The following is a 14,673-nucleotide window of genomic DNA, read 5'->3' on the forward strand; positions in this document are numbered from 1 at the left end:
GGGGCTGAGGGTGGAGAAGAGCATCAGGCAACGCAGAGTGTGTGTGAGCTGTCAGTAATATATAAACCCCTGGGCCTCGGGAGTTTGGAACCAACCACTCAAGGAGATCTTGGATAATTTCAGAAGTGGAGTTTTTATGGGAAATTTTAAGAGCGTGCATGAGTGAGTGAGTGCGTGTGTGTGTGTGTGCACGCGTGTGCGCGTGTGTACACAGATACACATGCGTACATGCCCTTCCTTTATAACAAACACTGGGGGAAGAGGCAAGAGACCTTGCCTCTTAATGATAGCTGACAATTATTTATGTCATTAGATTTTATGTGAGTTTGTTAGACACACAGTAAAAACCATCTCAACCACGTATCATTGAACCTTAGACTAATGGATAAATGAAGAAAAGGGGGAAACAAGAAAGACAAATTTCAGAGATGCAAGGAGGCTTTATGTTCGCTTCTGATGAGGAACAGAAAAGACCTTCTCACATAACACAAATCCTTGTGAAGTCCGTCTTGGAATCCAGATAAACATTAGATGATAGATACCCAGGGGCATCTGCTTAAAGATGCTTATATTTCCTTTCTGCATCCAGTTTGGAGAGGCCACATTCTGAAAAGCAGGATACTTCAGGATTATGACCAAGAAAAGTTTGTTAAATTCCACACCCTTCAAAAAAAGCAATTAGGAAATTGTTACATAGGTATCATGCATTCTTTAAGCAGTCTGTGATGAGATCACACACTGACCAAAATCAATACTCAAGTCCTAAACTGCCTCAAAAGTTGACTAAAAATGCTTCGTCATGTTGTCTCCATTTATCACCAAATCTAGGACAACGAACTCGTCCCTAGGGAGCGAAAGTATAAGGGCTAGAAGCAACAACTACACCAAGAACTCCAGGAACTCCAGAGGTAGATATTTGCTATTGTTCTTTTTTTAACCATTAACCAATTAATATTTATTGAACGAATATCCACACAACATCATGCTAGCTAGCTTAGGTCCTACAGAGCTCCATAACACCAGTAGGTTTCAGGAAAGACAAGAAAAGAACAAAATACAATGTTATTTCTTTCCATTTCGACTTTCTAACTTATTGCTGTCATGTCATTTAATGTGGATAAAGCCAAACCATCTCATAAAAGAGGAGAAATGTGCGTAGAAGATTTGTGCAATGAATGAATGACTCCACAGGCTGGTGATGTGTACCACCAAGGGGCCACGATGTGGATTCTTCCACATATTGCCCATAATCTGGGGGGGGGTTCCACAGGTTGAAAAATTAGAATGTTTAGGTAAAAATGTCTGACTTTTAAACATGGGTTCAACTAAACACACACACAGACACACACACACACACACACACACACACACACACACAGAAAGGCCAACAAAATATAGCTGAGGGCTGGATTTAGCCTTTGAGTGACCAGTTCATTACTGGAACTGATGTCCAGTCTCTCCTTCCTATAAGAGCTCAGACCACAGCCATGAATGACCACGTGACAGTGACGGTACGTACCTGCAAGTGACTCAGAACTCTGGTTGGGGATGTTGTGCGATGCCTCCTGGAGGACGTAGGTGGACGTGGAGATGGGGGAAGGGCAGATGCTGCTGGCCGGGACGTAGGGAGGGTTGTAGGAGGAGCTGTAATACTGGGAGTACTGGCTCTGAGGGAAGCCGGGGTAGGAAGGGTAGTCCTGGAAAGGGGAACACAGAGGCAGTGAGTGAGGAAGACTCCCTGGGCATGGGCCTTAGGTCGGCCCGTCACAGGCTGATGAAGTCGGGGGGCCTCCTGGGTGGGTCTACTGTCTCTGTCCCTGTCTCCCCTTAGAATAAAAGCTCTATGAGGGCAGGGACTTTCCCCAGAAGCAGACACTGAGAGAAGGATCCAAGAGCAATTAGCGTATTTGGGGGGTGAAAGAGATACCAGTTGGGGAGTAGGAAAGTGGGGTAGTGAAGGGAAGAAGAGATAGTAGCCAATTCCGAGGCTACTAAGTGGGGACTGGAGTGAATTCTACTGGGGAAATGATGGGATGGAATAAAACACACATCTCAGAACGGCCTCTCCAAGGAGCAATGGAGCCAATTCCAGCCAGTCTTTGGGAGCTGCTTCCAGGGGGGTTTAATTCCCTGGCTCTTCCTGCCTACTCTGTGCATTGGTTTTAGAACACATACATGGGCCCAGGGATGCAGAGACTGGCATCACCCCCGGGGTGAGCAGGTGCACCCTGAGGGACATGGGTGTGGCCCTGACAGCGTCTGTCTTGGTCACTGCTGTATCTCCAGTGTCTAAAACAGTGCTGGACACATATACGACAAGTAAGCACTCAGTACATACTGGGTAGTAATGAACACATGAATGAGAATTAAAGAGCACACACCCGGGAGACTAGGTGATATTTTAGGTTCATGAGGGGGGTGCAACTACAACAGCATCCACAGAGCATTAGAGATCCAGAATCTTCTATGAGGGAGTCTTGGAGATCAAATCAAGGAATGCCAATCCTCTTACATCAAGCTTTGTGTAAACCAACCAGATTTTCCAACTCGCCTACAATACCCATTTAAATATTCCGCCCCCTCCCCACCATAAACCAGTGCTTCTCAACCCTGCAAGGAACTCACGGAAAGTTCAGCTTCCTGGGCCCACCCCAGACCTATCGAATCAGAATTTCTGGGGGACAACATTTAGGAAGCCTGTGTTTTTGACAAGCTCCTGTGGTGAAATGGACAAACACCCAGAGAGAAGGACCATACCTTAAAAAGTACTCTTGTATTTACAACAATTTAATCTATGCACATAGTACACTGGAAAAAATACAAAAATATATGAAAAACAATTTTCACATATTCCAAGGTTTAAATGAAATTTAGATTTTTTCAGCTCACTGAAGACGAAATAGTGCATTCCTCATATTTAAATATGTTAAATATTCCTAAAGCCCATCTACCTCGGGGTAGTTTTGTTTAAACACTAGCGTGAAAGTTAACGTGAATCTTTGTTTTGAAAGAATTTTAGACAGAGAGGAAAGGGGCACAGATAGCAGAGTTCCCGTACACCTTTAGCAGGTTCATTCTTAGTTCACTTTCTAAGTGAAACCAAGAGAATCAAACTATGAGCCGGCATTCATCTTTACAGCGGTGACTTAGTTGGATTTAACCAGCATTTATAAAGCCCCCACTGTGTGCAGGGCACTCAACACTGGGACGCACAGGTGAAGAAGATGTACTTTCACCCTTGAGAAGCTCATGGTCCAGTGAAAGAGCACACGCATTTGCAGTCACATATTCTAGATTCGATAGTCGGTGTCTTGGGCTCAGGTCAGTATGGAATATACTACATTGCCTCTGTTGTTATGGAAATCTAGCAATTCCAATTTCTCTGCCTCTACTCTCTATCTTCCCAGTAGCTATTTGCACAATCTGGCCCCTGTGCTCTCCAAACCCAGGGAATAAAAGACTGGATTTCTGGTGCGGGGGCTTGAGCAGGAGGAGGCATTCTGGGTGCCCTGATTTAAAAGGACAACTTCAGGTAAGAACTGAGACAGCTGCTGGATCTACCTGGTGCACACTGCCGAAGCCGGCCGCGTTGGTCAGTCCATTGGCTCCTTGGTAGATCCCCGCCGTGCCTGCGGAAAGGAGAACGGGGGTACAGATAAGGGTTTCTTACAGTCGGGGTGGGGGGGGCATGGAGGAGAAGCATGCGGCAGAAAGGTGGGGTCTTTGAGATCTGAGAGGCTGGGATGGAAACTGTGACCTTGAGAAGTTCCCAAATCTCTCTGCACCTCACTTCTCTCAATGAATAAAAGAAATAACACTTTCATCAAAGGATGGTAGTGAGAAATAAATGAGAGAGTGCACACAACACAGTTTCTGGTACTTGATCATGAAAAAAACACCTTATTTCTAAAAATTGTGGAAAATGTACAGAAAATGGAAATTTTAACCATTTTTCAGTGTACAGCTCAGTGGCATTAAGGACATCCATACTGCCGTGTAACTATCACCACCATCCATCCCCAGAACTTCTTTGATCTTGCTAAATTGGAACTGTGTACCCATTATATAACTCCCCACTGAGCCCTCCCTCAGCCCCTGGCACCCTCCCTTCTACTCTGTGTGAATTTGACTACGTTAGGTATCTTATGTAAGTGGAATCATGGAGTATTTGTCCTCCTGTGACTGGCTTATTTCATTTAGCATCATGTCTTTCGAGTTTCATCCATGTTACGGCAGGTGTCAGAACTTCTCTCCTTTTTAAGGCTGAATAATATTCCATTGTAGGTATATCTGCTGCCGAAGCGAGCACATATTCTATTGTACGTATAGTTCACACTTTTTTATCCATTTATCTGCTGACGGACACTTGGCTTGCTTCCACTTTTTGGCTATTGGAAATTATGCTGCTGTTTTGGAGGGTATAATTATGCTATAAAGTGTCATTGTAAGTGTCAGTTGAATTATTTTTAAAGTAAATTGATATAATCGTGCAGCTGTCACCACGAGGCAGTTTCAGAACACTTCCGTCACTCCCGACTTTCCGTCCTGCCCATCGGCAGTCAACCCCACTGCCCTCGCTAGCCTCACGCAGCCACTGATCTGTTGCTGATTCCAGAGCTTTGATTTTTCTAGAAATTTCACAGAAATACGCTTATATACTATGTACTTGTGTCTGGCTTCTCTCCTTTAGTATAATGCTTTAGAAACTCATCCATCTCAGCAGTTCATTCCTTTTTATTGTTGAAGAGTATTTCATGGTATGGATGTACCACATCCAAATTTTGGCTGTTATGGATAACCTGCTGGAAGCATTTGCGTACACATCGTTGTGTGGACATATCTTTTCATGTCTCTTGGGCAGATCCCTAGGAGGAGCACTGTGGAGTCACGTGGTGAGAGCATGTTTCACTTTTTAAGAAACCACTAAATTCTCCTCCACACTGGCTGTGCTGTTTTGCTTTCCTACTTTCAATGTATGAGAGTTCCAGTTTCTCCAGCACTTGGTACCATCAGTATTTTTTATTATAGCCATTCTAGTAGGTGTTCAGTGGTATCTCACTGTGGTTTTAAGCAGCAATTCACTAACCATGTTGGGCACCTTTTCATGTGCTTATGAATCATTCATGTATCTTTTCTGATGAAGATTTACACAAATCTCTGGCCCACTACAAAAAAAAGCGAGGTTTGTCCTCTTATTACTGAGCTGTAAGAGTTCCTCACATATTCTGGACACAAATTCTTTATTAGATATATGATTTGAAAATATTATCTCTCATTCTGTATAGTCTTTTCGTTTTTTCAAAAATCTGTTTTAAAAATTTTATTGGGGAATATTGGGGAACAGTGTGTTTTCTCCAGGGCCCATCAGCTCCAAGTGATTGTCCTTCAATCCAGTTGTGGAGGGTGCAGCTCAGCTCCAAGTCCAGTTGCTGTTTTCAATCTTAGTTGAGGGGGGCACAGCCCACCACCCCACGTGGGAGGGAATTGAACTGGCAACCTTGTTGTTGAGAGCTCGCTCTCTAATCAACTGAGCCATCTGGGCGACCCTCTGGAATCTCAGCGGCAGCTCATTGTCTTCAATCTAGTTGAAGACGGTGTAGTTCACTGGCCCGTGTGGGAATCGAACCAGCAACCCTGTTGTTCAGAGCTCGCGCTCCAACCGACTGAGCCATCCAGCCGCCCCTCATTTTCTTAATGGTATCTTTTGAAGAGCAAAAGTTTTTAAGTTATCAATTTTTTCTTCTATAGATCTTGTTTTGCTGCCTAACCCAAGGTCATTAAAACTCTTTCCTATGTTTCCTGCTAGAAATTTCATAGTTTTAGCTTTTACGTTTAGGTATGATCTAACGTAAATTCACTTTTTTAAAAAATTTTTTTATTAGTTTCAGGTGTACAAGACAAAGTAATACTTAGACGTTTATCATTTATATCCCTCACACTGTGTGAACCCCCACCCCCCCATCCACCATCCCCCTGACATCGCACAGAGCCATTACATTTCCACTGTCTCTATTCCTAATGCTGTACTCCGCTTCTTGTAAGTATATACATACATATATATACATATATATATATATATATATATATATATATATATATAAAATCATAGTTGGCATTCATTATCATTCAGCTGTAAATTCATTTTTGTGGATCGTGTAAGGTAAGGGTTTAAATCAATCTTTTTGCATATGGATATCCAGCTGTTCCAGCACCACTGTACAAAGTTTATCCTTTCCCTCACTGGATTACTTGGCACTTTTGCCAAAAATTAATTGATAATAAATGTGAGAGTTTGCTTCTGGACTCTCTCTTCTGTTCCACTGATGTACCGATGAGTATCTTATACCAATTCCATTCTGTCTTGAGTAGCTTTAGAGAAAGTTTTGAAATTACATGGTATAAGTTCTCCAACTTTGTCTTTCTTTTCCAAGATTGTTTCGGCTTCTATGTATAAATTTGGCATTTACATATCGATTTTAGAATAAACATCAATTTCTATTGGCCAGAAAGAAGTGGCACAATGTTTTTCAAGTATAGCCATCCAGAATTCTATACCCAGAGAAAATATCCTCAGGAATGATGGAAAAATTAAGACATCCTCAAATGAAACAAAACTAAGAACTATCACAGCCAATCTACCTTGAAAGAATGGGTACTAGAAATTCTTATAACAGACAAGAGATTAAAAAATAAATACATAAAGGAATCTTGAAACATCAGGAAGGAAGAAAAAGAAAAAGTAAAAATATGGGTAAAGTCTCCTCTCTGTGTAGTTATGTCACCAACTCCATATACAATTAGCTTCATAAAAGTTTGCTATCAAATTTTTGGAATTACTATTTTGAATGTGTTTTATAATTATATCAAATATTTAAATGGTTCCAAAGCCATATCTATAAAATAAACTATATCCCTATCCAGGAGTGAGGGCGTTTATGTGCTGGGCACTGGGAAAGTAGTAGAGAAGTAAGCTGCCAGTAAGTGCTTTCACTCGGAGCTTGGGAGGCACAGGGGAGGGCTCTCAAATGCCACATGGGGAGGGGATGGGTCCAGGGAAGGCTTCCTGGAGGAAATGACATCTGAACTATCTCTGAAAGACGAGTAGGAGTTAGTCAGGTGAAGAGAGCAAGAACCAGGAACATGGCCAAAGCCGGCAGTTCTCTCCTGATCTCCATTACATGGGGGCTTGACTAAGGCCCAGAAACCACAGAATTTGTCCACACCCCATTCTGCCCTCAGATCTGGCCTGTCCAGACATGTCTGGCAGAAGGTCTAGGCCAGCCTATTCCATTCAAGGTCATTCCCCAGCCCCTCCTGGTTACCATGGCAACCCTACCTGCCCAAAAAGTAGGAACACAGCTGCCTTAGGAAGTCTCCTGGATGCACTGTTTTCCCTTCTGATTTCTCTTTTCTTTTGTGTCAACCTTCTAAATGATGGCTCGGCAGGTTTGGAAACAAATAGGCCCCAGTCCCATCTCTCGGTATTCTTCGTTCAAAACAACCTCTTGTTTGTTTTCATTTGTGACTGGCCTCTGAGGGATGGACAACTGAACACACTGCAGTTTGCGGAGGGTAGTCACCCAGCCCCTGCAGGGAGGGATCCATCCCGTTCCAGAGGACCCAGGAGGAAGGGCTCGTGAAATCTTGTGCCACAGTATGTGGTCTCTGCAGGGCTTTGCAAACGGACCCGCCTTAAGTTGGAATGTTGAACATGGGACTTCTTGCCTCTGCCTGGCTGGTGGAATGCCCAGTGAGGACTAGGGAAAGCAAGGACAGGAGGAGGAAAACATCTCTTAAGGTGATGGCAGGTCCTGCTCAGGGCCTCCCCATATCCATTCACCCCTTCTCTCTCATAGTAATAGAATCTCTGCTTTTAAGATGGGCACATGGCTGACTGGAATAAGCACTACATTTCCCAGCTCCCTTTGTGGCTGGTGCGGCCATGTGATGAGTTCTAGATAAGGAAAGAGGGATAAATTAATGTTGGCAACTTCCTAGTTGCGCCCTTAAAGGGCAAGGGCCCCTCTTCCAGAAAATGGGGCCTTCTTGGATCATCCAGAGAAGCAACAAGATATATGGAGTTTGGCCCCTGCCACACTGGCAGGCCGGAACCCCCACATCAGCTTGGACATTTAGGTGAGAAAGAAAGAAGCTTCTTTCTTGTTTGAAGACATCGCTCTTTTGCATGTCATAGCATAGAACTATCATTTTTTTTTTTTTTTCCTTTTTGGTGGATTGGTTTTCTTGAGTTTTAAGTAAAAGTAGACAGACTGTCAATGCCTGGCTCCGTAAAACAATTTTTAAGTGGACATTCATTTACTTATTCATTCATTCAACAATCATTTCCTAATGATGTACCAACTATTACTGTGTCAGGCATTGTTTTAGATAGGACAGTAAGCAAGGAGTTGATGTTTATGTTCAGAAAGGAGAGAGAACACAATCAAGTGAATAGATACACAAGGAGTTAAGATAATTCCAGACACATCCAAATGCCGTGATGCATTAGCATGGTGCTACTGAAATGGGAACCGGGGACTGAAGCTTGCCTGCCTGCAAACTGTTTGTTACCGATCCACTATGAGATCAATATAGAAATCCAGAGCCAGTGTGTAGAAATTTCTATTTTCTGCTGAATCTGATAACAAAAAAATCAGGGCTTGAAATCTGTGTCTCTTAAAATATTTCATTGCTTCTCAGTCTTTTTTCATGATTGCCACTCCTCTTCCCCTGTGCTTTTGGACATTTTTTCCCTAATTACCCCTCCCCGGTGAAATTTTAATATCATAGATATACTGTATATCTGTTCACGTATTTATAGATACAGTTGTGTTTAATACTGAAAAGGAGTAAGAGGTTTTTGCACCCTCCCACGCCACTGTTTTTATTTGCCCCCTGTGGGTGACATTTCCCCCATTGAATACATGTCCTAGTGATTCACTTTTACTGAATATGACACTCAGTTAAGGGAAAAACCCTAACCTTTCACCACAGTGAGTATGAGAGGTACTGGATGACACCGCCTGGAGGTGGCCCTCGGTACCGAGAAACGACGTTCCCAGCACTGGAAGCTGTAATGTATGGTGACGCGTTCGATGCTGCTGTCTACCCTCCAAGGTGGATATTGTCACTCAGTCTATAGAAACTCGGTGTTGGAAAAGTTGCATGACTTGCCCAATAGCATTTTGAGCCCCAAACTGTGACTTTAAGCGAAACAATATATAAGGAAACCAATTTGACAACAGGCTAATTGATAGAAGCAAGAGTTATGTTCCTAGGGCATACTTCCGGTCACAAAAGCATCACCAAACTTCTAAATGAAGACCCCAAACACTTCTAATATTAAATACTGAAATACCTGTGAGCTGTACGTACATTTAAGGAAGATTAATAAAAACATGTCAGAACATTCTTCTCCATCCCCGATTCTGGTTCAGGTTGCGGGTGGCCAGAGCCAATCCTGGCAGCTCAGGGCGCAAGGTGGGCACCCCCCCGGACAGGACACTCTTCCATCAAGGGCGCATCACACACACCCACACTCAGACGGGGACAATGCAGACACAACTGTGGGATGTGGGAGGAAACTGGAGTCCCTGGAGAAAACCCACACAGACATGGGGAGACCATGCAAACTCTGCGCAGACACTGGCCCTGGCTGGAAATCGACTGGTTTTTTTTTTTTTTTTGCTCATCAATGTTACAATTAAATGATGTTGAGGGAAACGACATTAATTCAAGGACTTGCTGTGATGGCATAAAAGAGTGGCTTCCCACCTGGGACACTGGAGAATGTGAACCTGGTAGCGGATGGTACAGTCGAGAGGGCACTTCGGAGTAGTCTGCTCAACTCCATTGGGGCCGGACAACTAGAAACTGCTTCTATCGGGGTACATTTCACAGACAGACACTGGTGAAAACGCTGAGGAGATGAGCACCTTCTGGACCTTTCTCCTCACTTCTCTGCTGAGAATGCACTCCCATGGTGTCCTGACGCGATGGTTTGAATGTCACTCGTCCTCCCTCCACCAGGGATTCCCCACCTCGTAATCCCAAGTGGGAGGTGGAAGGTGAGGCCAGGGTCAGGGGAAGAAGGCAAGTGTGTCGGGCAGTGTTTTGAGGAACACTGGGATTTCTCCTCCCGGACAGTCACGTCAGGGTCATGGGCCCTGAGCTGGGGTGTGCAGGTGGGCAGAAGCAATAGCAGAAATGAGTTATCCTGCTATTACGTTCCAAAGTGTAGGCCCCAGAGGATTTAAGGAGCATGTTAATGCTTCTCGAACACTCTGGGAAGGACTGGTGTTTAAATGCTTAACCTTTTGGGGACGAAGATGAGGTTCACTGTACCAGCAGCTGACAGCACAGGCAATTCACCATGTGATGTGACAACTCCTGAACTGGCCGACACCCTGTGCTGCGAGAGGAGCCCATGGTCACAGGCCTTAATGTTGGTGCAATATCTAATTGCTGTGAAAGTTTCTTATGCGTACTCTTAGTTTCATAGTTTTGTCATCACAGGCCAGTAACAGTTTGCAGACTGACCCCTGTTGGAGGGGCAGCTAAGAATTAGACTGATGTAGGCAAATGGCTTAATAAGAAACATGAAGAAGGATTTTCTTAAAGGGGGGTAAGGAGCAATTCTCCTGGCCAGAGAAATGGGGAAGGGCAGGAGGGAAGGGAAAAGAGTGGGTAGAGAAAGAGAAAGGGGCTGAGCACATAGTCCTGGGGCAGAGGGATTCTGTTCTCTGCACCCACACACTACTGCTGAGAAGCAGCAGGACCCCCACATTGGAAATGGCCGAGTCTAAGGTAGGTGGTGCTCAAAGCCTTATGAGCCCGCAGGTGAGGGGAGAAGCTGGTACAGGCATAAAGATAAGTGGCAACCGAAACAGAGCTTCGGTATTGGGGAACAATAGAGGATGGTGGGGATTGGGGCAGACTGGAACACACAGTTTCTATCTAAGGGGGTGGCAGTTTGTAGCAGATATTATTTGGCTCCCCATTAGGCATTCCCAATTCCTTTTTCCCTTGCTAGCTTCTTTCTCTGCTTTCCCAGTTTCCCTTGCAGCTCCACGATGACCATGTTATCTACTTCTGGCCAAGAGGGCTTCTGGGAAAGACTTTTCTTTTGTTCCCCTGTCAGCTCCTCCCCTGGATTACGTGAGGATGTAATGCCTGGAGTTACAGCAGCCATTTTGGGACATGAGGTCACAAACATTAAAAAAACCCCAAAAACCCACATGCTGAGGTTGAAGGAATGAAAGGATAAAAAGAACCTGATCCTTGAAGATATAATCGAGCTGCCCAACCAACCTTGGGGTCTAGACTTCTTGCTAAATATGCAATAAGCGTCATTATGGTTTAAGCCAATGTTAGCTGGGCTTTTTGTTACTTGCCGCCCAAAGCATTCCTAACTGATACAATGCTACTCATCTCTGGCCGACCTCTGTCACCTAGAACTGTGAGTCGAATGTAGCCAGGGCTTCTGATTTTTCAAGAGAAGTCAGAAATTTGGATTTACACATGCAATTTCCCAACTATTTTAAACGTCGGCAAAAAATACAAATGAGTTGGACAAACCAAAACCCAAACAAAACAAACAAAAACATGTTTGCAGGGTCGATGTGGCCTATGGGTTTCTAGTGTGTGACCTCTGGTCTAGGAAGACAGAACAATGAAAGATCCCTGTGTCTGTGATGTTCACACAGCAGTGAAGAACCCCAAACCGGAAGGGGCCTCATGGACCAACAGAGTGGACTTGGCAGCAGACTGGGTCCCAAAGATGCAGGATTGGATGAACCCCGACACCACAACACCCCGGCGCTGAGTGAGATTCCAGAACCGTGGCCAAAATTCTGCAGAGTGTGGGGAAAACCCCGAAAGACTAAGATGAAATTTTCCCACCAACCCAGGGGAATGGTGGCTCAAAATAGAAGTTATGTTGAAATGCCGAAAATAAAGTCAGCTCTATTTTTAACCCCCTTGAGCTCGCAGATTGAGAGTTATACGTTCTATACAACAGACTGAAGAATTCTTTATGTCCCTGGAACGGTGCCTCCACCAATTCAGGGAACCTGTGTGGACTGCCGCCAAAGGCAGCCCATTCCCTTCTGTCATCCTGCAAAATGTTAGGTGCTAATGTGGAGTTAATTCAAGTTCATGGAGATTTCCTCATTCATCTACCCACACCCCTCTTTTTCTGTTTGTTTCCTCTCATTCCCCGTCATTCTAAAGGTGAGAATTCTAGTGTGTCTGGGCATACATATCCTTTTGTTTATTTGTGTTCTTGCAAAGAGGCCACTAGTGTTTTGTGGGCAGGTATATAATTTCTGTAAATTCTATATGTTACATTTCACATGGCTTCTCAGTTTTTTTACCCAGCATTCAGTTCTTAACACCCATCTGTGTGGCTGCAGATGTGTCTTGCCTGTTACATTCCATTACTTTCTATTTCATATAGCTTCTCGGTTTTTTCTTTTCCCCTAGCATTAAGTTCTTAGCTTCCCTCCACGTTGCTGTAGGGACACCTCACCTGTCACCCTGGCAGATGCCCAGTCCTCGCTCGTGGGTATTCTCCAACTCTCCCTTGCTCATTCTTGCAGGAGATCACCTGGGATTCCTCCATCTCCACCCACACCACAAGGCTGCATGAAAATCCTCGGACACATCTCTTTGTGGGCCTGTAAGTTTCCTCAGGATGTGTCCCCTGGAGAGAGACTGCTGGGTCCTGAGGTCGTACAGACCCAGTTTCCCTACGGGCTGGGTGACAGCTCTCAGCATGGCTGCCAGGTGCATATTCCCACAGGCAGTGCCAATGTTTCCCATCTGCCCACGTCCCGCCCCCACCAACAGCTGGCATAACCTCTCTACTGATTTCTGCTCTCCTAATAGGACTAACACGATAACTCATTTGTTGTCTTGAATTCACATTTCCCTGATTACTGGTGACTCTGCACATCCCTTCTTGGGCTTGTTGCTTCCTGGATTTCCTCCTCTTTTCAAGGAGATGGTGACAGTCACTATGAAAAGCTCTTCTTTTCCTGGGCCAAGCTCAGCTTTAACTTAATAGGAGCCGTCGGAAGCCTCTCACTTATCGGCATGAGCAGTTGGACAAATAATAATAATAGCCCCCATTTGTTGAATACTTATTACCTTCCCCAGTGCTAGTCATTTTATATGCACTATCTTGTTTAACCTCCACCCCAACCCTAGCAAGTAGGTCCTATTAGGAGGTGGCAGAGCAGGGTTCAAGCCCAGGTCACCCTGCCTCCAAGGCCCAGGCTCCCAGCCAGCATGCAGCCAAGCCTTCCAAGCAGCTGTGGGAAGTGGCACAGGCCACTGCCTGCCTCAGTTCTTTTAGGCCATCCTGGTTTCACTGTCACCCACAGGTTTGACATGTCTTCCCAGGAAGTGCAAAGAAAGCCTCACGGAAAATTCCGAAGCATAAGTGTCCCCTCATTGATGTTACCTGCTTTGGAATCACCTTACAATTTCTTTCCCCATAGCAAAGGGACCTGCTGTCCTGGGTCCACGGTGACACTCAAAGACAGATATTCATTCATCTGAATTTATGCCGGTATTAAAATAAAATTACTGAAAACATACCAGGGCTGCACGTGAAAAAGGTCTGGATATGCAGCTGGGGGGTGCTATAAAACAAAGTCCGCAGATAATGCATAAAATGGAAAAGCCACAAAGAGATAGAGAGAGGGGAGCCTGTTATGAAACCCTACCCACTCAAGTGCCCCAACCATGGCCCAGGTTCTAGCAAGGGACAAATCACAGGTCTTCACAAGCCAATTTCTTTACTCAGAATACAAAGTGGTGAAGGCCAAGCCTTGGCCCCGCCCTTTACATATTGTGCTCAATCATTCAGGCATTCACTCATGTATTCAATAAATTTTTGCTGAGTGCCTAGAAATCTCAAGATTTCTATCTTGAGAAAGAACTGGGTCCTGTCTTCTTGGATCTTAGAAACTGGAAGGGGGTGGAAGACAACAGAGAATCCATATATAATTATTTTCCCTGATGACTATGGACAAGTAGTTGAAGTTTCGAAGCCTCAGTTTTCCCATCTGTAAAATGGAACTAAGCATCGTTTATTCATTTGGTTTATTATGAGGTTTCTGGGAGATAAGGCATCTAAGGGTCAGAGCCCAGCACAGAGCAACTGTTCAATAAATGGTAGCGAGGATTCTTATTCTTTGCATCACCATTGGTGATGCCGACAGTGCTAACATTTCATTGATTCACCAGTTAAAGAAAATATTCATGGGAATAAAAGCATCCGGGGAAGCTTAAAAGGAAAGAAAACAAAGCTTGGATAGGACCAAACAGCAGATTCCAAATGAAAACAAAAGATTTTGGGGACCCAGATTGAGCTCTCAGCTCTGAAACCAACAGTTACCCATGGCCTATATGCCAGGAAGAGAGGTGTCCGCATCTGTCTGGCTGACACAGAGTCGTCTAGTCCATTTTGCCATCTTACAAATCCAAACACGCACTCACAGCCTGTCCTGCATCTTTGCTCCACGTGGAGTCCAGCCCACATCTGTGTTTAATCAAATCAGTTGCTAAATGTCACAATGGCCTCATTCACAGGTAGCATAAAGCATATTTAACTGGTAATAAAACAATCCGCATTCCTGAGAATGCCATTTCAGATAGGCTGCCCTG

The 14,673-nt window shown here is 44.5% G+C and overlaps 1 protein-coding gene across 4 annotated transcripts in view; it reads right to left on the reverse strand.

Moving 5' to 3' along the window:
- Positions 1-14,673, reverse strand: part of EYA2 (EYA transcriptional coactivator and phosphatase 2) — a 224,994-nt gene that overhangs the window by 83,725 nt on the left and 126,596 nt on the right. For all 4 annotated transcript variants that reach the window (XM_033095320.1, XM_033095321.1, XM_033095323.1 and 1 more), the window contains exons 6-7: positions 3,562-3,629; positions 1,520-1,697 (exon numbers count right to left, since the gene is read on the reverse strand). In XM_033095320.1, coding sequence (XP_032951211.1) covers positions 1,520-1,697; positions 3,562-3,629 — 246 coding nt within the window. The remainder of the gene's footprint in view (positions 1-1,519; positions 1,698-3,561; positions 3,630-14,673) is intronic.

The sequence above is a fragment of the Rhinolophus ferrumequinum genome, chromosome 23 (assembly GCF_004115265.2).
Source record: "Rhinolophus ferrumequinum isolate MPI-CBG mRhiFer1 chromosome 23, mRhiFer1_v1.p, whole genome shotgun sequence".
In the NCBI taxonomy this organism is placed as follows: Eukaryota; Metazoa; Chordata; class Mammalia; order Chiroptera; family Rhinolophidae; genus Rhinolophus; species Rhinolophus ferrumequinum.